General features: G+C 34.4%; 1 protein-coding gene across 5 annotated transcripts in view; it reads right to left on the reverse strand.

Annotated features, from left to right (window-relative positions):
• Positions 1-2,908: 2,908 nt before the first annotated feature.
• Positions 2,909-22,025, reverse strand: part of LOC105839847 (voltage-dependent L-type calcium channel subunit beta-2) — a 29,422-nt gene continuing 10,305 nt past the window's right edge. For 2 of the 5 annotated variants that reach the window (XM_036285699.1, XM_012686442.3), the window contains 9 exons: positions 20,297-20,416; positions 19,996-20,206; positions 19,106-19,203; positions 17,374-17,379; positions 17,154-17,290; positions 16,662-16,827; positions 16,102-16,471; positions 15,282-15,314; positions 2,909-6,519 (listed from right to left, as the gene is read on the reverse strand). In XM_036285699.1, coding sequence (XP_036141592.1) covers positions 6,353-6,519; positions 15,282-15,314; positions 16,102-16,471; positions 16,662-16,827; positions 17,154-17,290; positions 17,374-17,379; positions 19,106-19,203; positions 19,996-20,206; positions 20,297-20,416 — 1,308 coding nt within the window. In that variant the 3' untranslated portion in view covers positions 2,909-6,352. The remainder of the gene's footprint in view (positions 6,520-15,281; positions 15,315-16,101; positions 16,472-16,661; positions 16,828-17,153; positions 17,291-17,373; positions 17,380-19,105; positions 19,204-19,995; positions 20,207-20,296; positions 20,417-22,025) is intronic. The other 3 variants (XM_028189111.2, XM_012686443.3, XM_012686444.3) reach the window with 3 other exon arrangements.

The following is a 22,025-nucleotide window of genomic DNA, read 5'->3' on the forward strand; positions in this document are numbered from 1 at the left end:
CACGACTTCGTACAACAAGTACAACATCGAAGATTCATCCTCATATTCCAGCCTTCGTCTCTTTCAGCTAACGTCGATACTCGTAGAATCATTTTTAGTCTTCAGAAAATTCGTATGTTCCCAATTCGACTTTCAGCGTTTTGCCTCGCCTATGATCGTCCTCGATTAATCAAAGTTTCTTATCTAACGTAACAGCTAAACGACGGGGCTCTATACGTAAATACTGTACTCTGTACATGTTCATTCGATCGAGTCGTCGAATCTCGAAAAAATTAGTTTAAAAATTAACTTGGAGATTACACTCTTTGGACAATTTGTGCGCAATGCTTTGTAATATAAATCAATATTTTTATTTGATTCAAACTTTCACACACACACACACACACACATACACACATACACACACACGCGCGCGCACGCACGCAAATATTCAAAATTTATTTTATATTTTAATATAATTTTACAGAAACAATTAAAACATTTTATTAATGTTCTACGAAAAATTCTGTTTGTTTCAAAATTCGACGACGCGACTTTTCGTTCCAACGAGGTTTTGAATCAATTGTATAGTTGGAATATACATGGAAACTACGAGCGTCGATATAAGCATTTGTGATCGAAGGATGTGGGTATTTTTATCGCTTCCATCAAACTACATACTGAATTCTTAGCGCTATTTGAGCGCTACATAGATGAAATATTATTAACGATGCAGAAAATAACGGATGAGAATCGAAGCCGCTAAGTATTAAATTTAAATTAAATCAAATATTTACGTCGCAGATGCACTTCCTCTAGAGGAACGTTTCCGTATATGTAGATGCGTACGTATTTGAGTCAATATACTCATATTGTGAATTTTCATCGCTGCTTATATATATGTATATATATCCTGAGGAGTTACAAAATATTATAAAAATTTCCATCTTGATAATTAAAAAATATCTATAAGATATTACACCTTGCACAACTATAACTATAGTTCATGGTTTTGCTTGGACCTGCAGTCCACAAACAAGCAGAATCAATCGATCAATCGAACGTTATTCTCGATCTGCAGAAAATTTCTTTACAGAGTTTTAATGTGTAAATTAACTCTAACAATATTAAATACTTATAAAAAATACCGAATAAATTCTAACAAATATGCTTTCAATTTAATCCCTATAACATAATTTGCAAAAGTATAATAGAGGTTAAAAGAAAGTCAATAAAAATGTGCTAAAATAAATCGCTAAAAATATAGGCGAAATTTTAGTAAAAAATAATTAATATATTATTTACGTATATTTTATCCTGGAACAAATGTAAATGTCTGAAAGTTTTCTTGCTCATTAAATCACTACTACTATAAACATATCTAAAGGCTAATTAAGCGGATTTCTTTATACCGAGAATACTCGTATATACTCGCATTTCTTCCGGATGATCTCATTCGACATGGGAAATGAACTTGTTGTACGGAAGCAAAGAAGAGCGTGAAATTTTATACAGATTCACAGCGATTATGACGAAACGTATTTATCTAATATGTACAAATCTGAGTTACGCAAAAAGATTTCGTAGTCAATTGTTTCGAAATGTATTATATTCGAATTCGTTTCGAAGTAGTAATCGAAATATATTACGAAAATTTCACATCCAGATTATTCAGCGATGATTTTGTATTTCGACTGTTAAAGAAACGGGACTTCCGCTGCTTTCGACTTTCTTATTCAAACGCGCGACGTTAGATATTTATATTTATAACACTTTTTACAAAATTTCTCCCTAAGATAAAATTTACATCCTCAACACTGATAAGCGACGTTGGCGCGATAATTCGCGTCGGCACCAAATCTCATGCGAAGCTTCGAGATGCTTCAGAGAGGCAGATAAATCCGTATAAATACATACCTATCTAAGATTTTTAAATATTAAAAAAGACAAACGAACATAGCACATGATCGCAGCATGTGCAAATCAATCATGTTTTGCGATGCGTTTTTCTCCAACAAACTTGTTCTTAATTGGTACCAATCTTCGTCTGGAATACTATTATAATACAATACCTTATTTTAAATTTATAAATTAAATCTTTTACACTAATAAAATTTGCGAAATAATATCGTGATTCAATCACAATCTAATGTTATTTCGCTCTTTCTTTTTCTTTGGTAAAAATAAACTTTTATGGAAACTTATTTAAAAATTTATATTATTTCCTTCTGTAAAAAAATTATACCTATAAGATACAAAAAAATAAAAATTGATACCAATTAGGAATATTTTACTATTATTCAACCACAAAACTCAGCTTTTAAATTATTTTTTACCAATCTAACATTTAAATAACAAATAACTGAACAAATAAAGTAATATATGCAATATTTAAATTACAATTCAATATTTCGCAATTTTTATAATTAAATTTTTAGTCACAAAAAATGTGTCAAATGTATTTATACTCTTTAAATTACAGCAAAAATTGCGACTAAAACAAACGTACATAAGAAATATTTTAACATCAGACGACTAAATTGCGTACTTTTAAAAAGTTTTTCCTCACACACAAAAAAGAATATATCAAGACCAATCCAATATTACCCAAGTCTTCTAGTTCATGTTAATTTATGTAGCAACGTACACCATAGGATACCGCTAATCAAAAGTGCGGTATTTGCACGCACCATTGTGTACAATATATAGGAAAAGTTCCTGATTTTTTAATTATCCTAAAGAATGATTTACCAGTGACCGTGATCTATTCCGAGCTATTTTGGCTGCGAGAACGTCTTAAGATATTCGTACGCTTTATTTGCGTCAAGTATTATTATTTTCGGAAATACAGAATAATTGTTTGAAAACGAAAAATGTTTCACGTAAGTATGTGCCTTCAAAATGGATCGATATGATTGATCTTTTTCTATTTTTTACGAATCGCTTTATTTCATTGGAATCGACGAGATATCTGCGATGAGCAATGTCACGTGCTAGGAGTTTTTCGTGACATAATATTATAATTTTAAAAATAAATTAAAAATTTAATTAGCAGTATTCTTTAGCTAAATGCCGATTCAAAACGTATCGACGTTGCATGATTGAAAACTTGAACAGCACTCATTCTTACAATTACATTTACATAACGCCATTGGTGCGAAATGTGAATAAAAATGTGCGATGTTTGTCACATAAAAAAATAATTTAGATTTTCAGAATTATCTCAATTAAATGTTGAAGATGCAAACTAAATTTTCGCAAATTAATAAATATCAAGCCGATATAGTAAGCGAGAGAGTCACATTGTACATATTGAAAAATATAATTATACTATAATCTGTTTTAAATTATATTTCTAATTTCAGTCTATAGTTATTCATAGAAAAGCCAAGTGGTTTTTATTCACATCTCTGCTGAATATCTTATTTAATTTTTTTTATCTTGATTATTTAAAATTTGTCGAGTGATATAGATGGAATTGTTACTTGTGTGTACAATTTTGTGTGTGTGTGTGTGTGTGTGTGTGTGTGTGTGTGTGTGTGTGTGTGTGTGTGTGTGTGTGTGTGTGTGTGTATGCGTGTGTGTAATATGTACACAAAGCGTTTTCTTTGATGTGCAATGTACGTATATATCACGTATACTTTTGCTTAGCTTCAACAAAACGTACAAATGCATCATAGAGCTGGCGCGTCTGTGATGCCTATGATGTCATTGACGCACCTGATCAAAATTGAAAACTTTCATAGAATTCAGCGCATCAATATCTTCTAATTTCGAGCCGCGTTGTCGTCTCGTAAATCAAAAACTTCTCCAGAACATCTTGTTTCTACATTAGTTTGTCTAGTTTAATTACGTAATCGATGATAAGTGTCACTACATCGATCGTTTAAAATCGCTTCAGCTATGTCCGTCGTCGCAATCGACGATAGATTTCAATTTCTACGATCAAATTCGAGATTATCGAGCTGTGTCCATCGCGAATCGCTCTTCATTGATCGTAAAATTATGGCGACTACATTGGCTATTATGATCGACGGTCAAATTAAAGCATCTATGATCAGCTGTAAAATTTTATTAAAGCTCCTTTGTCTTGATATATTAACTAATTTAGCTGTTAATAAAATTAACTGTCCAACCGATCATAGGTCATTTCTCTAGACAATCACATAAATTTTCTTCAATTGGAATTATAATCATTATCATTTCTTATAATTAAGCTCTATGAGAGAAGTCGAATCTCTCTGTTTCGTAGACATTAGTTCAGTAATTCTTGACAATAAGAAATACTCGATTACAGCGTCGATCGCTGATCGCCGATTCGACATAAAAATTTGGTTTTGGGGCCCGGGAGGAGTCGGTGCAGGGATTAAGGCCCCAGGGCTCTTTTCACTCTATTTCGAGTGCACTTTCTATCTTGGTCTCCTCGTCCCACGCGATTGTCTCGCGCGTCTACTAGTGTTGTTGAGCTGATTCCGCGAATGAGGAATTTGTCCCGCATTTATACTGCGATGGACAAGGACACCGGAAAATTATTTCGAATCGGCTAGAATATTATAATCGTTTTTTTAACGATTATGAAAACTACGCTCGAACCCTTAATTAAGTATTCATGATTAAAATATGTTAATTGGAAAATTGCACGTTAAAATGTAAACAAAAAATGTTAAAAGAAATCTTATCGCAATGATTTTAGTTTGGCAAATAATTTGTGTTTGTAAGTAAGTTCATTCAAGATGTATCATGTATATACGTGTGTGTGTGTAAAAATTTTTTAAAATAAAAAATAGTTAATTAAAATTTTTTTCAGCAATTGTCAAAAATTATTTAAATAATTTTAAAAATAATGTTATATTATATATTGTAGAGGTCATAAAAATAAGATTACAGTTATTCAGATAATTTTTTAAGTTACGTCTTCTTAATAATATGTATATGAGAGTTTTGAGAAAGGTTCGAGGGTAAGTTTTGCAATATTTTAAGTGAAAAATGCACAGTGTTAATTTCATTGAACGTATGAACGACTTTGAATAGCGTATTTAACGAGAAGTACCAAATGCAGTCAGGTGTGTGTGTGTATTTTCTTTTATAAGATTATTTCACATTATCTTTCTTTCGTATAAAGTGGCATAAAAGATGTCATGTAACGTGCATCTCAAAACGATGCGTGCATTTCGTCATGGCCAGCAATTATTATGGTGAGCATTTGATACGTTTGGCATAGTATGCTTAAATCGTTATAATGAGCGGTTGACGTGTTCCCTCTACACATAACACAGCAGAGCTCTTAAGCATACGTCATCAGGCAAGTATATCTCGATGATATTTGTGCGTGAGGATAGTTCAGTAGTTCGGTATGATTAATGGGTAGCATAACTCTGTAACTGTAGATGACATCACAGAGTGATACGCGTTTGTGATATTGATTGGAGGAGTAATTGGGCGAAAACGCGACGTACGAAGATGAAGATATGTTTCTATACGTAGATAATGTGTGCGAATTGTGAAATCTGTAATGTGCTAGTGAAATTCATCCAGCAAGAATAGTGTTTTTGCTTTCGATCCTTTGCAGTTCGTCGATAAGCGACTTAAATTTAGCAGATTAAAAATATATAATATCTTGATAATCACGTGCACGCTATTGATGAAAGTAGCACATCAGAAGAAAAAGAAGAAAAAAAAGAGAAGTAAAAGAGGTTTCAATGTTTTACAATCAAAACCATCTTTGTTAATCCATTATTAATAAAATATAATTATACAATTGGTCATGAACGTTATTGAAATATTCAGCGGTGTAAAAAAAATAGCATATAACATAACAGTGTATTATTGTAGATGTAAGAGCTTTCGGAAGAAAAGTATGCATGTTCAAAGCATGCAAAAAAATTGTCTAACAAGTCACATCGCAATTAAACCATGTTCCCTAATTAAACAGCAGTAAAATCTTAACATGAGTTTTTCCCTGCAGGCAGCGCGAATAAAAATGTGCAAGCGCAAAATGTTTCTCGGAATTAACGTGCGCGCTGGCGATTGATAGCGTATCGGTAGCGAGGTTTCTCAGTTGAATAGGTACGCGGAGATGAATCGTCGACGGTTTTGAGATCGTCGTCCGGATAGAATCTTTTTTTTTTTAGATTCGTTGGTGGCGTGTGTGTTGTCAGCCGATGAATCTGGATTTCTGTGTTCTTCTTTTCTTTCTTAGCGTAGATTAGCGCGACAGGAAACAGCCCCACTAACAGAGCGCAGCGATTTTATCGCGAGGTAGCGTTGCGCACTTCCTAGCATTCGGTAGCGTTACCGGGAGGCGAGCCCGCTAAAGGGCGGTGGTGCGCAGGTGGGGACAGCGCTGAAGCGACAGGCCCCGGGGCCCCAGCTCCTAAATAGCATTGAGAGCGCGCGAGTCTTGCTGCTGGCGACGTCTCGAGGCACTACCGTAATCGAGGCGTTCCTCCTCGTCGTAATCGTGATCCATGCGATCACTCCGATCACGATCCATCCGCTCCAGCCGCGATCTTCTCGTTCCGTCGCTGGCATCTCTCGCTCCTGCGTTAGAGACAAAGAAAGATTAAATTTTAATTTACAAGGAGATACCTCTCCACACGTCTTGCTCAAGCGAGTTTGAAACTTACAAATTTTATTAAAGATTCATTACTAATAATAAAGATTGAAAAGTGATGTATCTCGCGGATTTTAAGTTACAAAGACAAATCAAATCAACCAAATAAATGTATATATACGTTATTGAAGTATTAGTGACAAAATACTGAATTGTATTTGTCTGTAAATTATAAATTTTTTATTCTCATTTTATTTTCAAAGTGAAATTTTTTATATTAAAAAGTTATCTATTGTACAAGTTATCCATTGTCCAAATCCCACTGCAAACAAGCTGTCCACATGTAACACCACTCAAACTCTACTCTACGGAAAAATAAAAATCACTTGATTCCTGGATGATATGTAGCTGAAGCTAGCAGCCAAAAACAGCAGCCAAACGCCAAGCAGCAAGGACAGAACATCAAATATGCGTTTCCAGAAGGTACCATTCAATCAAACGTTAAAAATTCCCTGGTTATGAGATTTTTAAGGAACTTTGAAAAATTTGCATAGGGTTTAGTCATTAGAATATAGAATCGATCATTTGCAACAAAACTTGTAATTTACAATAGTTATAAATCTTTTAAACTAATTTTTATTGTTTACCGCGCATCACGCCTAAACGCAAGGTACGATTTACTCCAAATTTGGCAGGAAATATCTTTCCGTAACGCACAATCGACAGATCGATGATTCGCGAAAGGACGTGCATTTTCCTAATTGTTATAAATATTTTAAAAATTAATTATTATCGTTTTTTGCGCCTCACGTCTAAACGCAACAAACGATTTCCTCCAAATTTGGCTGAGAATATCTTTCCGTACCGCCCAATGGACTGATCGATCATTCGCGAAAAACCATGCATTTTCCTAAATGTTATAAATAATTAAAAAATTAATTTGTATCATTTTTTGCGACTCACGCCTAAATGCAATGAACGATTTCCTCCAAATTTGGCTGGGAATATCTTTCCGTACCGCCCAATAGACTGATCGATCATTCGCAAAAAGACATGCATTTTCCTAATTGTTATAAATAATTAAAGAATTAATTTGTATCGTTTTTTGCGACTCACGCCTAAATGCAATAAACGATTTCCTCCAAATTTGGCTGGGAATATCTTTCTTTACCACCCAATAGATTGATCGATCATTCGCGAAAAAACATGCATTTTCCTAATTGTTATAAATAATTAAAAAATTAATTTTTATTGTTTCTTGCGCCTCACGCCTAAATGCAATGAACAATTTCCTCCAAATTTGGCTGGGAATATCTTTCCGTACCGCCCAATAGACTGATCGATCATTCGCGAAAAACCATGCATTTTCCTAATTGTTATAAATAATTAAAAAATTAATTTTTATTGTTTCTTGCGCCTCACGCCTAAATGCAATGAACAATTTCCTCCAAATTTGGCTGGGAATATCTTTCCGTACCGCCCAATAGACTGATCGATCATTCGCGAAAAACCATGCATTTTCCTAATTGTTATAAATAATTAAAAAATTAATTTTTATTGTTTCTTGCGCCTCACGCCTAAACGCAGTGTACGATTTCCTCCAAATTTGGCTGGGAATATCTTTCCGTACCGCCCAATAGACTGATCGATCATTCGCGAAAAACCATGCATTTTCCTAAATGTTATAAATAATTAAAGAATTAATTTGTATCGTTTTTTGCGACTCACGCCTAAATGCAATGAACGATTTCCTCCAAATTTGGCTGGGAATATCTTTCTTTACCACCCAATGGACTGATCGATCATTCGCGAAAAACCATGCATTTTCCTAATTGTTATAAATAATTAAAGAATTAATTTTTATTGTTTCTTGCGCCTCACGCCTAAATGCAATGAACAATTTCCTCCAAATTTGGCTGGGAATATCTTTCCGTACCGCCCAATAGACTGATCGATCATTCGCGAAAAACCATGCATTTTCCTAATTGTTATAAATAATTAAAAAATTAATTTTTATTGTTTCTTGCGCCTCACGCCTAAATGCAATAAACAATTTCCTCCAAATTTGGCTGGGAATATCTTTCCGTACCGCCCAATAGACTGATCGATCATTCGCGAAAAACCATGCATTTTCCTAAATGTTATAAATAATTAAAGAATTAATTTGTATCGTTTTTTGCGACTCACGCCTAAATGCAATGAACGATTTCCTCCAAATTTGGCTGGGAATATCTTTCTTTACCACCCAATAGACTGATCGATCATTTGCGAAAAACCATGCATTTTCCTAATTGTTATAAATAATTAAAAAATTAATTTTTATTGTTTCTTGCGCCTCACGCCTAAATGCAATGAACAATTTCTTCCAAATTTGGCTGGGAATATCTTTCCGTACCGCCCAATAGACTGATCGATCATTCGCGAAAAACCATGCATTTTCCTAATTGTTATAAATAATTAAAAAATTAATTTTAATTGTTTCTTGCGCCTCACGCCTAAACGCAGTGTACGATTTCCTCCAAATTTGGCTGGAAATATCTTTCCGTACCGCCCAATAGACTGATCGATCATTCGCGAAAAACCATGCATTTTCCTAAATGTTATAAATAATTAAAAAATTAATTTTTATTGTTTCTTGCGCCTAACGCCTAAACGCAGTGTACGATTTTCTCCAAATTTGGCTGGGAATATCTTTCCGTACCGCCCAATGGACTGATCGATCATTCGCGAAAAACCATGCATTTTCCTAAATGTTATAAATAATTAAAGAATTAATTTGTATCGTTTTTTGCGACTCACGCCTAAATGCAATGAACGATTTCCTCCAAATTTGGCTGGGAATATCTTTCCGTACCGCCCAATGGACTGATCGATCATTCGCGAGAAACCATGCATTTTCCTAATTGTTATAAATAATTAAAAAATTAATTTTTATTGTTTCTTGCGCCTAACGCCTAAACGCAGTGTACGATTTTCTCCAAATTTGGCTGGGAATATCTTTCCGTACCGCCCAATGGACTGATCGATCATTCGCGAGAAACCATGCATTTCCCTAATTGTTATAAATAATTAAAAAATTAATTTTTATTGTTTCTTGCGCCTCACGCCTAAACGCAGTGTACGATTTCCTCCAAATTTGGCTGGGAATATCTTTCCGTACCGCCCAATAGACTGATCGATCATTCGCGAAAAACCATGCATTTTCCTAATTGTTATAAATAATTAAAAAATTAATTTTAATTGTTTCTTGCGCTTCACGCCTAAACGCAGTGTACGATTTCCTCCAAATTTGGCTGGGAATATCTTTCCGTACCGCCCAATGGACTGATCGATCATTCGGGAAAAACAATGTATTTTCCTAAATGTTATAAATAATTAAATAATTAATTTTTATTGTTTCTTGCGCCTCACGCCTAAACGCAGTGTACGATTTCCTCCAAATTTGGCTGGGAATATCTTTCCGTACCGACCAATGGACTGATCGATCATTCGCGAGAAACCATGCATTTCCCTAATTGTTATAAATAATTAAAAAATTAATTTTTATTGTTTCTTGCGCCTCACGCCTAAACGCAGTGTACGATTTCCTCCAAATTTGGCTGGGAATATCTTTCCGTACCGCCCAATAGACTGATCAATCATTCGCGAAAAACCATGCATTTTCCTAATTGTTATAAATAATTAAAAAATTAATTTTAATTGTTTCTTGCGCTTCACGCCTAAACGCAGTGTACGATTTCCTCCAAATTTGGCTGGGAATATCTTTCCGTACCGCCCAATGGACTGATCCATCATTCGGGAAAAACAATGTATTTTCCTAAATGTTATAAATAATTAAATAATTAATTTTTATTGTTTCTTGCGCCTCACGCCTAAACGCAGTGTACGATTTCCTCCAAATTTGGCTGGGAATATCTTTCCGTACCGACCAATAGACTGATCGATCATTCGCGAAAAACCATGCATTTTCCTAAATGTTATAAATAATTAAAAAATTAATTTTTATTGTTTCTTGCGCCTCACGCCTAAACGCAGTGTACGATTTTCTCCAAATTTGGCTGGGAATATCTTTCCGTACCGCCCAATGGACTGATCGATCATTCGCGAGAAACCATGCATTTCCCTAATTGTTATAAATAATTAAAAAATTAATTTTTATTGTTTCTTGCGCCTCACGCCTAAACGCAGTGTACGATTTCCTCCAAATTTGGCTGGGAATATCTTTCCGTACCGCCCAATAGACTGATCGATCATTCGCGAAAAACCATGCATTTTTCTAATTGTTATAAATAATTAAAAAATTAATTTTAATTGTTTCTTGCGCTTCACGCCTAAACGCAGTGTACGATTTCCTCCAAATTTGGCTGGGAATATCTTTCCGTACCGCCCAATGGACTGATCGATCATTCGGGAAAAACAATGTATTTTCCTAAATGTTATAAATAATTAAATAATTAATTTTTATTGTTTCTTGCGCCTCACGCCTAAACGCAGTGTACGATTTCCTCCAAATTTGGCTGGGAATATCTTTCCGTACCGACCAATAGACTGATCGATCATTCGCGAAAAACCATGCATTTTCCTAAATGTTATAAATAATTAAAAAATTAATTTTTATTGTTTCTTGCGCCTCACGCCTAAACGCAGTGTACGATTTTCTCCAAATTTGGCTGGGAATATCTTTCCGTACCGCCCAATGGACTGATCGATCATTCGCGAAAAACCATGCATTTTCCTAAATGTTATAAATAATTAAAAAATTAATTTGTATTGTTTTTTGCGACTCACGCCTAAATGCAATGAACGATTTCCTCCAAATTTGGCTGAGAATATCTTTCCGTCCCGCCCAATGGACTGATCGGTCGTTCGCGAAATGACATGCATTTTCCTAATTGTTATAAATAATTTAAAAATTATTTTTTATCGTTTTTTGCACCTCAAGCCTAAACGCAAAATATGATTTCCTTCTAATTTGGCTGAAAATATATTTCCGTAATGCCCAATCGACTGATCGATCATTCGCGGGAGGACGTGCATTTTCCTAATTGTTATAAATATTTTTTTAAATAATTTTTATCGTTTGGAACCGTGAAACCGCTACGTCCTCGTCGTCGGCTCTGCGTGCAGCAAAAAGCGATAATGTACTTTACAAAAAAAAATCGCTGCATTATTCTGGTAATCAACTATGTTTTGCAAAAGTGCATTTTCATAAAATTTTTCATATACGGTTAATTAAGTCGTTTTAGACTTCAAAAAGTATTTTCGTAGAAATTTGAAGACAGCGTTTCTTGTGTTCATCTGACAAACGTAATCCTTTTTTTAAAAAAGGCATGTCATCTGTATGTTAATTTAAGAAATTTATCACAATTAGTAAATTAAAGTTTTGTCGCAAATGATCGATTATGTATTATAATTATTAAACCCTATGCAAATTTTTCAAACTTCGTTAAAAATCTCATAATTAAAGAATTTTTAACGTTTGATTGAATAGTGCCCCCTGGAAATGCCTTTCGCTTCTGGCCGCTCAGCGTTTGGCTGCTGCCTTTGGCTGCTAGTTTCTACTACATTTGGATTATTACTGCTATGAGCAATAGGGATAAATTAGATCATGCCAGTCAAATCATTTCAACATGCTACTTAATCCATCCATGCAAGCTTTTTAAGCAAAAAAAGAAGACAAAATAAAAAAAAGAAAATACGGCGCAAAGACTCCGACGTTCGAACTACCGTTGCGCAGGTGCACAGAAATCGAGAAGTAGAAGAATGTATACTCGTGTACTCGACACGGTGATTCAATATATCTCCGATATAAATTACGCAAGACGATATAGATCGCATACGATCCACGATGAAGATAAAGAAACCCTTCATAACTTCTGTCCTCTCGACTTACGCTGTTACGTCATTAATCTTTCTTTCTCTCTCTCTCTCTCTCTCTCTCTCTCTCTCTCTCTCTCTCTCTCTCTCTCTCTCTCTTTCTCTCTCTCTCTAACGTTAGATAATCTCTAATCTATAATCCTCTATTCTATGTGAGAAGGGTTGGTGAAGGGCTTGCGAAACATACCAAAACTAATATGTAGGCTAGACTTTTAAGCGTAACACGTTACAAATTTCGATGGAAAGAGAGGAATATTAATAAAGATATCAATTATTTATGTGCATTAAAAAATGCTTAAATTTATCAGATATTATATTAACTCTAAAAAATAAAATAGACTCTTTAATAAGTAATGTACTTGATACAAATAAAATATTAATTTTAAAGAAAAAGTATAAAATAATCTGTAACAAAATGAAATAGTCTTGGCTAGAAGTTTAGCCAAAAATAAATTTCATTGGAATAAGTATAAAAAAGATTAAATCGATAATGTCGTCATTGCGCTAATAAATAGCAATCAAATAACTTATATATAACTTTAATAGTAATAAAAATTAATAATTAATATATTATAAAAAGTTATAGATAACATTATAAGTAAAAATTATTTGTAACTAAAGTTATTCGTAACTAAGATATTTATATATAAAAGCATGTAATATTCCACTTTTGTTAAATATACATATAGTAAAATTTAAAAAATACTAAGATGTTAAAAACTTTCTATTTAAAGGTTTAAATTTATAAAATTATATATCTTCACGTTTGATAGAAGATATTTTAAGTAAAACAAATACAGAAGAAAATTGTATTATAATTTACGTCAAAATCAGACAATTTAAGATTTGATTGTTTTCTATGACAAATTTGTAGTTACCCCACCGCATAAAAGAAAAGTAATATCATGGGAAAAACATAAATTATTTTCTCTGCTCGAGAGAAATAAAATCGGGTCTGTTCCGTGTTTCCGGGCCCATGCACCAAACCCATCTGTACTTACTACGCGCCTTTACAATTGGTATTCCTATTACACAATCTCTCTAATTTTTCAATCACATTGGCACCCGGAATTAAATATTCACGGGCCGAAGCGTACAACTCGGCCGGTTTATGCCGCATAAAATCGCATCCGCGATGGAGCAGACAGTAGAAAAGGCTGCACAATGAGAGGCATGTCCCGCGCACAGGTCTTCTTAACTCGACTTTCATCTTGGTCACTCGGTCACCGCGACCAAGTCACTAGTTGTTGTGTTTTCGGATGACTCCCGTGGCAGCCACCGCCTCCACTTTTACACGTAAACAAAGAGAACATCGGAGTCAGAGCTCGTTGCTGATGACAACAAAGCCGATAATCTGTCCATCGCGGCATTTTAGTGAAATATTCTTTCTTTTTAACGTTGAACGTTTTTATTTTACGACGGACCATAGTACGACGTGGAGATTTGAGAAAATGATGAAGAATATAGGCTTGTGTAATAAACAAAAGAGAAATAAAATCAGGTGTGGCTGATGTTTTGTCTCGCACAATCGCGTAATAGCTTCAGCATTAATTAATTTGGCGTAGTTTAAAAACACGTGTGGATTTTAAAAACACTTCTTTCAAACACTCTTCAGTAAAATTCAATCAAAAACTAAACTTAACACTTGAAAAGAATCAATACATTTTATCAGTTCTAATATTTCGTAGAAAAACAAATATTAAAACTTCTTTCAAAATTAAAATACTAAAAATCTTATAAATCTTACAAACGTTTACAATTTTTTTATTCGTATAAACTTCAAGAGAGAAATAAAAGTTTCAAATAAAATTTTCAAAAATGTTAAGAAATGATTTAAAAATTCGTACTTTTTATGTTTTTTCTATCTTAAAATATTAAAATTAAAATTAATAAAAGAAATCCACTCGTGATAGATCATAAATAGCGCAGTGTGCACGAAATAAGTTGCAATTAAATAAAGTAAGCGTGTAATGATTAAATATATTAAATATGAAACAAAAAGTTTCTGCTGATTGTATGAAGAGAATTGGGGAAGCGATTACACAAATAAAAACGAAATGTAGAATTTTATCCGCACTAACGAAAGAGATAAACGCGCCTCGGTCTTACTGCGCTGGGTACAAGTTCATATCGACCCGTACGTTCGATCCGTACATTGCCGCTGAAAAAAAATATAACGTCAGGATAAGGTGAGACTGATTTGATGATAAACGATTATGCGATAGATGTAGAGACAATTTTAGTCAACAGCATTGTCTCTTCGGCGAATGAGTGGAATAAAATGCAAAGTTAGAAGACTGCTAGATCATATCCTAATTAATAGACATAGATTCTTAAGATAATTAATTATCAATTACAAATAAATCATAAATAAAATTATAAATAACATCAAAATTCATAAAATTATAATTATTCAAAAAATGGACAAGTGTCATTCATTGACATAAAAATTGCATTATAATAAATCAATATTAATCTCGTATTATTAAAAAAATATTTATATTGTATAAAAATAATACTAATAAATCTAATTTTTTAAATTATTATTATTAGAATGCAGAATGTCTTAGAATGTTGATATCATGTAAAAAATTGCAATATTAAGTGCGCTAAAGTTTAATGCCGTGCTACCATAAAAGAAAAATTTTAATGTGAATAATATCAATAATGTAACGTTTAAATCTCATAATAAACAGATTATATTAACTAATTGAGTTTCTAGCGAATCTTTGAAAAGGATTCTATTTTCTAAAACGATTTCATGCGACGTTGACATGCAGTTAGCAAGCTAATTGTATGCTACGTGAAATAATACAAAAAAAAAATGAAATACGAGAGTGCAAAAATGTGCTCAAGGAAAATATTAGATTACCTCTTCGATGATAGTAAGATTCATGAGGGGCACCTGAGAGGAGAAGAAGAAAGTATTGATTGTTAGTGGCAAATTGGGTTCTTGTTAAATTTTTGTGAAGATTAAAAAGCGTGAACAAGGGTCGGAATATTGAGAAAGGGCATTTCCGGGACACGTAAAACAAAGACTGCTTATGCCGTATTAAATGTTACGAGATATTTATGTATGTCTTAGTAACGTCTTTTATAATCGTTTTCCTAAAATATTCTAAATACGAAAGATGATAATTTCCTTGAAGCCAATATTTCGGACTCTTTAAGCTTTAAACATTGCCAAATATGTTTATAGAGTCTGACTTCCGGTTAGTAATGCCAAAAACGTCAATCGACATATTACGCATCGATTTGCGTCGTACACGATGTCGCTGCCAAAAGCAATAGATTGTCGTAAATCATCGTCGGTTTTACATTGTCTCCCGCATCTCTCAAGGATTTTGGACGGTTTCCACAAAACCATTACCGAATGGCCGAAATATTGGCTCACGAGTACTTCTATTCTAGCCGTGCTATTTAAAATCCTTCTATTCCGAATTCCATTATTGTTCATGCAAGATGAAAACGTTCTTGACCGATTTGGAATACTCTGTATTTGATATGATATATGATTTCCTTGACATGCAAATGCTTCTAGTTCTTACGACGCAGATTTATCCGTCGTAAATTAATTTGAACTTAATTGTCTTATATTCAGTTAAGAATATATAGATTTACAAATTTTTCTAGGAATCTTAAAACATTTATAATTGTAATTATTGACCTATTTATCGAAACAATCATGATACCTGATGGCACGCGTTGCGGGTACGTATCCGCCGGTGCATCGGGTGGAGGCATGACGCGTGGCACCGTAGAAAAGTCAGGCGGATGCGTCGCCCTCCAATAAGCTTCTAGGTACTCGGCCACGTGTTCGCATGCTTCCTCTAATTGATTCTCATCCAGGATGACATCGAACATCTCTGGCGGAGCCTGCGCCAGCTTCTCCGCGGCCACCATTTGTACGTTAAGATGACGAATCTGCGACTTTCCTCGGGTCTTGATCAACCTTTGCAGAACTTTTGGCGAAGAAATCTTCAGGTAAACAATTGTGGGCGCCAGACTGGTCTTTGCTAATTGCGCCGGATGATTTACGGTGTCGCAATCCAAAACAACCAGCTAAAATTATTATTAATATTATTAATATATAATTATTATAATATGCTAAGCAAAGTTAATTAATGCATTCAACAGGAGTTAATTAACTGCATTTAAATTATATATAAAAAATTCATTGCAGTATTAAAATACATATTTAATTAAGAAAAAAATGTTGGGATCTTTATTTTAGAAATATTTTTTTATCAACCTGAAGAGTTCTAGCAAGTTCGAAAATCCTTTCAATTTCTTGCTGAACTTCCGCTAAACAGCTGCTTTTACTGGTCGTCCGTTCCATGATTGCTCTTTTAGTTGGATTGTTCAGCATGGATCTCTTCGCTAACGATATATCCGCCATTACCCTTGTGATAATAATTCTGTAATGATAAACAGTTTTTGATAAAATTAGCAATAAAGACTCACAATTGTTAAATATTAATTTTTCACTATTTAAAAACTTATTACGCGCATATTTAGTGCGCGTAGTATATTGCAACAGCAATACATATTGTGGATCAAACCGAATTCAACTACGTGAGCGTGTACACGTAAAAAGAATTAATGGCAACCTCCGTTTTTCGTTGTTAGTACGAGAAAAAAAGCCAGTCCGTGTAAGACTAATAGCTGTCCGTTTTTCATTGTTACTAACGGGAAAAGGTCAGACGACTACGTAGGATTAAGACAATAAATAGTCGCAACAGACCTGCCTTCGAAGCGATGTTTAAGAAAATCGAAGAGCGCCTTCTGCATCATATCCGTCACTTGGTAACCCTTGAGCGACGGTCCGACCAGCACTACGGGCCTCATGGAAGGTACCACGTCGTAGGGGGTTGTCGTCTCCTGAAAATCCAAAGAAACGATCAGTTCGGCCAATTGTGACGAGGTCCGCTCGCCGGAATCGGCCCCAGGATAGTCTCACTTACGTAGGACTGCGTGAGCACGGTATGCAACATTGAAACATTGAAATCAGTTAATGGCCACGTCGACTTGACACATGCGACCTCCTGCACGGCCAAAGTCCTTCCCTAAATGTGCGAACGCCCACGGGACATCCTCTTCGAGCACCGAAGGTACTTTGGCCAAGCAGCATGTTAGTAACTACGATAGCTAAGGTATTAACAGCCTCCTAAACTAATCGTTTCGACTATATTCTACCTTATGGTGATGAATAATTCTCGCCGCGACACGCGGTCCCGAGTATGAATAATCGCTGGTCGAACGCTGTATGGGTAGTGACGGTGACAAAAAATGATCAACAATGTGTTAAAATAGTGAAAATATTTACCAGTCGTTTCCAATTATTGGCACACTCAACATTACACATAATACGATATTTTGTATTGTACAAAAAAGTTTTGCAACAAATCAAATCTAAAAATTTTACAAACTATTGTTGAGATCATAGAAGTTTTAATTAAAATATTGTATTATTCTTTAAATCTACTTTAATAATATAATTTTATAGATAAATTAAACAAATATCATATATATATATATGTATATATATATGTATGTATGTATGTATGTATGTACATATATATAAAGCCATTAAAGCAAGTATAATTTTTTTTCTATTAAAATATAAAAAAAAACATCGAAATTTTGTTTCATCTTTGACATGCAATACAATTTTTTTAATATTGTAAAAATATTGTAATATTAAAATATTAATTTATTTTATATGTAAAAGATTGTGTCAATACAACATTGTACATGTATTACAAAATTGCACATTTAACCACTTGCCTAATAATTTAGGACATCTTGAAATCAATAGTATTGTAATAAGAAACTTTCATTAAATTACTTTTATACATATGTATATTTACATAAATTTTATATAATAAAATAAAAAACGATATAATAGAAAAATGGATTTTTGAGAGTTTGTAAGTATAATTTTGTTAACGGTTCAGCGCGCTGGTAGTTTGGAATAATTTTTACCATAAAATCTTTATCTTTGTATATCTTATGTTTGGTTTACAGTACGTACGAGTCTCACTCGATATTATAAGGCAAGAAGTTAGAAATAAATCTATTTATATTCGTGCAAGGAAAAGAACGTGTTAATCTGAGAATCTTAAATTTGGAGTTGACTGGTAAATTTTAGCATCCTAGACAATGTCCATATGAATTATTTACTCACCAAATCCTTGGAACAACATTATCTCCTTTTACGATATAGCAAAATTTCATGTTTTTTATTCAACCTAAAAATTTTCTAATAAAATGTTTTTATTTAAAAATATTATAAAATAATACTGCTGGGAAAATTGCTTCAACATGGACAGAGTCTCGTGTTAAAAGATCGTACATTAGATAAAAACATTAAATGTCTGTACGTCTAACTAGCGTGAGAGAGAAAGAAAGAGAGTGCATCATATAATACTATTGAACAGCGCTATTATCTGAATCGTAAGAAAGAGTATTTTAAATACACCAGTGGGCAATAATCAATACTCGAGCAAACAATTCTAAAGTTGTCAGACATTTTTTCAACATCCCCGTATGACATCTATTATTATACATGACATCATTGAGTATCACGCTAGTTCAGTGGGCGTACAGCGCCTACTAATCCAAGTGTAAACGTTCAAAAGGTGATAAGCTGTGCGCGTGGTGCGTTACATATTAGCGTGACACGTGAGCGATTACCGGCTTCTTGAAAAAGTTCTTCCGCTTTTCCTTAGCAGGTGGTGTCGTCAGGGTCGCCTTGCCAGGTCGCACGTTCCCGACGCTGTCGCTGTCGTCACCTGTCGAAAGAATACGTTTGGGATTAATCAAAACCTTGTCTGTATCACGAGCGATCGACGAGTCCCTCTTTCTCTCAAAGAAGCTATTAAGAAGCAACTGATGTGAGAGATGCAGTCTATATATAATACGCTAATTTATGCTTGTATTTCTGCTTATAGCAGCGGCTATCAAAGATTAGCAGCTAGCTACAGCAGTACTAAGGAGTCGCATGTGTGTGTTGATGAATTGCACGAATACGGTGACTTATCCGATGACTTTAGCAATGAAATGAAAACTAATAGGGCGTGTGAAGCGAGAGCACAGTAGTGAGCAATTTCTTTTTCGCGAGAGAGCAAAAATGGAGAAGCTATCTCTGTGTAAACCGCAAGGAATAAAAGTAGAATTTTGATATTTTGATATTAATTTGCTGTCAATTTAATAAAGATACGATAATGTTGAGTTCTATAAGTTTATAATTAAATGTTTTATATTTACAACATCAAACGTTGTTATTTGCACGCTTGCAGTTTTATTTACTTGCGAACTACACAGAAGTTGCTTCAATCTAAAATTTTTGGGGCGATATAAGCATTCGAAGCTGGTGTTTGTATGTCTCAAATAGTGGAATACTTAGGATCTCAAGCGAGTGTTATTCGTCACATTTTTTTTGTTTCGACCCGGCCCGTAGCAACGATCCGTCCGCCTGTAATTTCACTGTCGAGGATCAAGCTGAGAAAATTTCCGATCAGGTATACCGAATTACAGTACACCGTGAACTTTGCGGGGAAAGAAAGAAGGACGTGCTAGGATACCTGGCGTAGGTGGTGTGGAACCACGTGAGGGCATACCACTCTCGCCAAGGTTCCCTGAAGACCCTCCTCGCGTCGAATAGAGACCCTTCGTGCCACGCGCGGCGCTCGCCTGTAATCTTAAGGCCTCCAGCTTCACAGGTGACGGGATGAAACCCACGTCGCAATTCTCTTTCACGAGCCTGCCGATCCACCAGTTGTTGTCATACTTCTCCTAGAGAAAGAAATGATTATTGAAGAAAATTTTAGAATTGCTACAAGTAAGAAAGAATTGCTACGAGATAGGGAAGATGTACGTTCGTACCTTGATGTGAAGAAAGTCACGGACGTCAAAGCTGATGGCCGAACCGTGGACGGGTGAGTCATCGTCGACGGATCCGTCATAGCTCACGTTAGTCCGTACTGCAAATGCTACCGGCTTCGACTGAAACATATAAATTGAAAAGTTGGAGACACGCATATTTATTCCTCCAATTAATTGTATCTTAATTTATTCTGACTACCGTTTAAATTTTTGTTTCTTATCAGTCGTGAGATACGATCTAAAATTGTAATAAAATATCTAACTTAAATAAATCAATTTTATCAAAACGTTAGTGTTATTTTAAACAATATATATATCATTTAAATAATTTTATCCGCATTTATTTTATAAATTGGACTAATTATCATCAACCCCAACGACAAACGCGGTGTCGTCTCGTACCACCGCATTCAGTTACGTATCATCGTTCCCTTGCCCGTGTTATCGACTTTTCTATCGGGTCACGGTGCAGCTCCTATATCGCGACGTATACATAAACACATATAACTATATCGCGTGTATGGAATGGAAAATAAAAGCCGGCCACACCGGCAACGAGCTTCACGGCCGATCGACACATTGTCAGCTTATGCGTGGACGCATTTTGCTGGTGACAACGTCGCTTCAATAAAGAATAAAAGAGTATTGCGGGAAGCTTTTCATTTTTATTGCGACAAGCTCTATCCCTCGAAGGTCGTCTCTCGCCAATCAATATCCGTTCACCGTTAAGCCGAAGAAGACTAAAGTCGATCAGATCCTCGTATTTGACGTTCGTGCTATTTTATGATTTCATCCGCGTTTACCATTTGATCCTACAATCTGTCGTTATATAACGCATTCGGCGCGAGCGAAGATTTTCGATTGAATCCCTTATTCTCGAATGTATACAAAGGTAAATATAATGCAATATTGTGACATAAGAAAGAGAAGAAAAAAGTGTATTATAGTATAAATATCTTATTACTTCGCAATTAAACAATAATAAGAAACTAGATCCATATGTGAGTGACATAAATTTCTATTTGAATATTCTATGACATCAGTATCTATTTGAATTTTTATACGTTCTTCAATTCTGTGCAAAACCGCGCCGGCAATAATGTTTGCCAATCTTGAAGCACACTCCCAAACTGAAGTTAAGAATAATAATATCACAAATTAAATTAAAAAACATTTTAATAATAATGATGCTAATAAGAATTTTAAAATATTACAAAGAAATTATTACGAAAATGTACTCAGTTTGAGCCTTAGTTTCGTAATAAAATTTTAGGTGCAGAAGAACATATTTTAGTAAGATTCATGATTGGCGATTACGTGTAGTATGTTTACGATTACGCTATAAATTTACGAACGAAATTCACTCCTAATAAAGTCAAATAATCCACGAAATGTGTCAATACTTAGAAAAATTTCTCGCGCGTGCTCCTCATAAAATACTTCTCGACACGTGAGTGCCGACATTATTGCTGCATTTAAGCATTACTGCCGCGTTAAAGCCGTAGCACTCGTACAGATCATAGATCGTATATTCCCATAGATTTATCTTTATGGCTCGGACTACGAACGCGAGAAGAAGTTTCGCGAAGTGTCCGATTGGCACTTCGCCGAGTTTATCGTCTCTTTTTCTTTCTACCTGTCTCGAAATTGTAAACGCGTCCACACTTATGTCGCTTCTCATGAATTTTCATGATGTTTATAATGCAGTGAGGAAATATGACGGCGATGA

This window comes from Monomorium pharaonis, chromosome 4 (assembly GCF_013373865.1).
Source record: "Monomorium pharaonis isolate MP-MQ-018 chromosome 4, ASM1337386v2, whole genome shotgun sequence".
NCBI classification, from domain to species: Eukaryota; Metazoa; Arthropoda; class Insecta; order Hymenoptera; family Formicidae; genus Monomorium; species Monomorium pharaonis.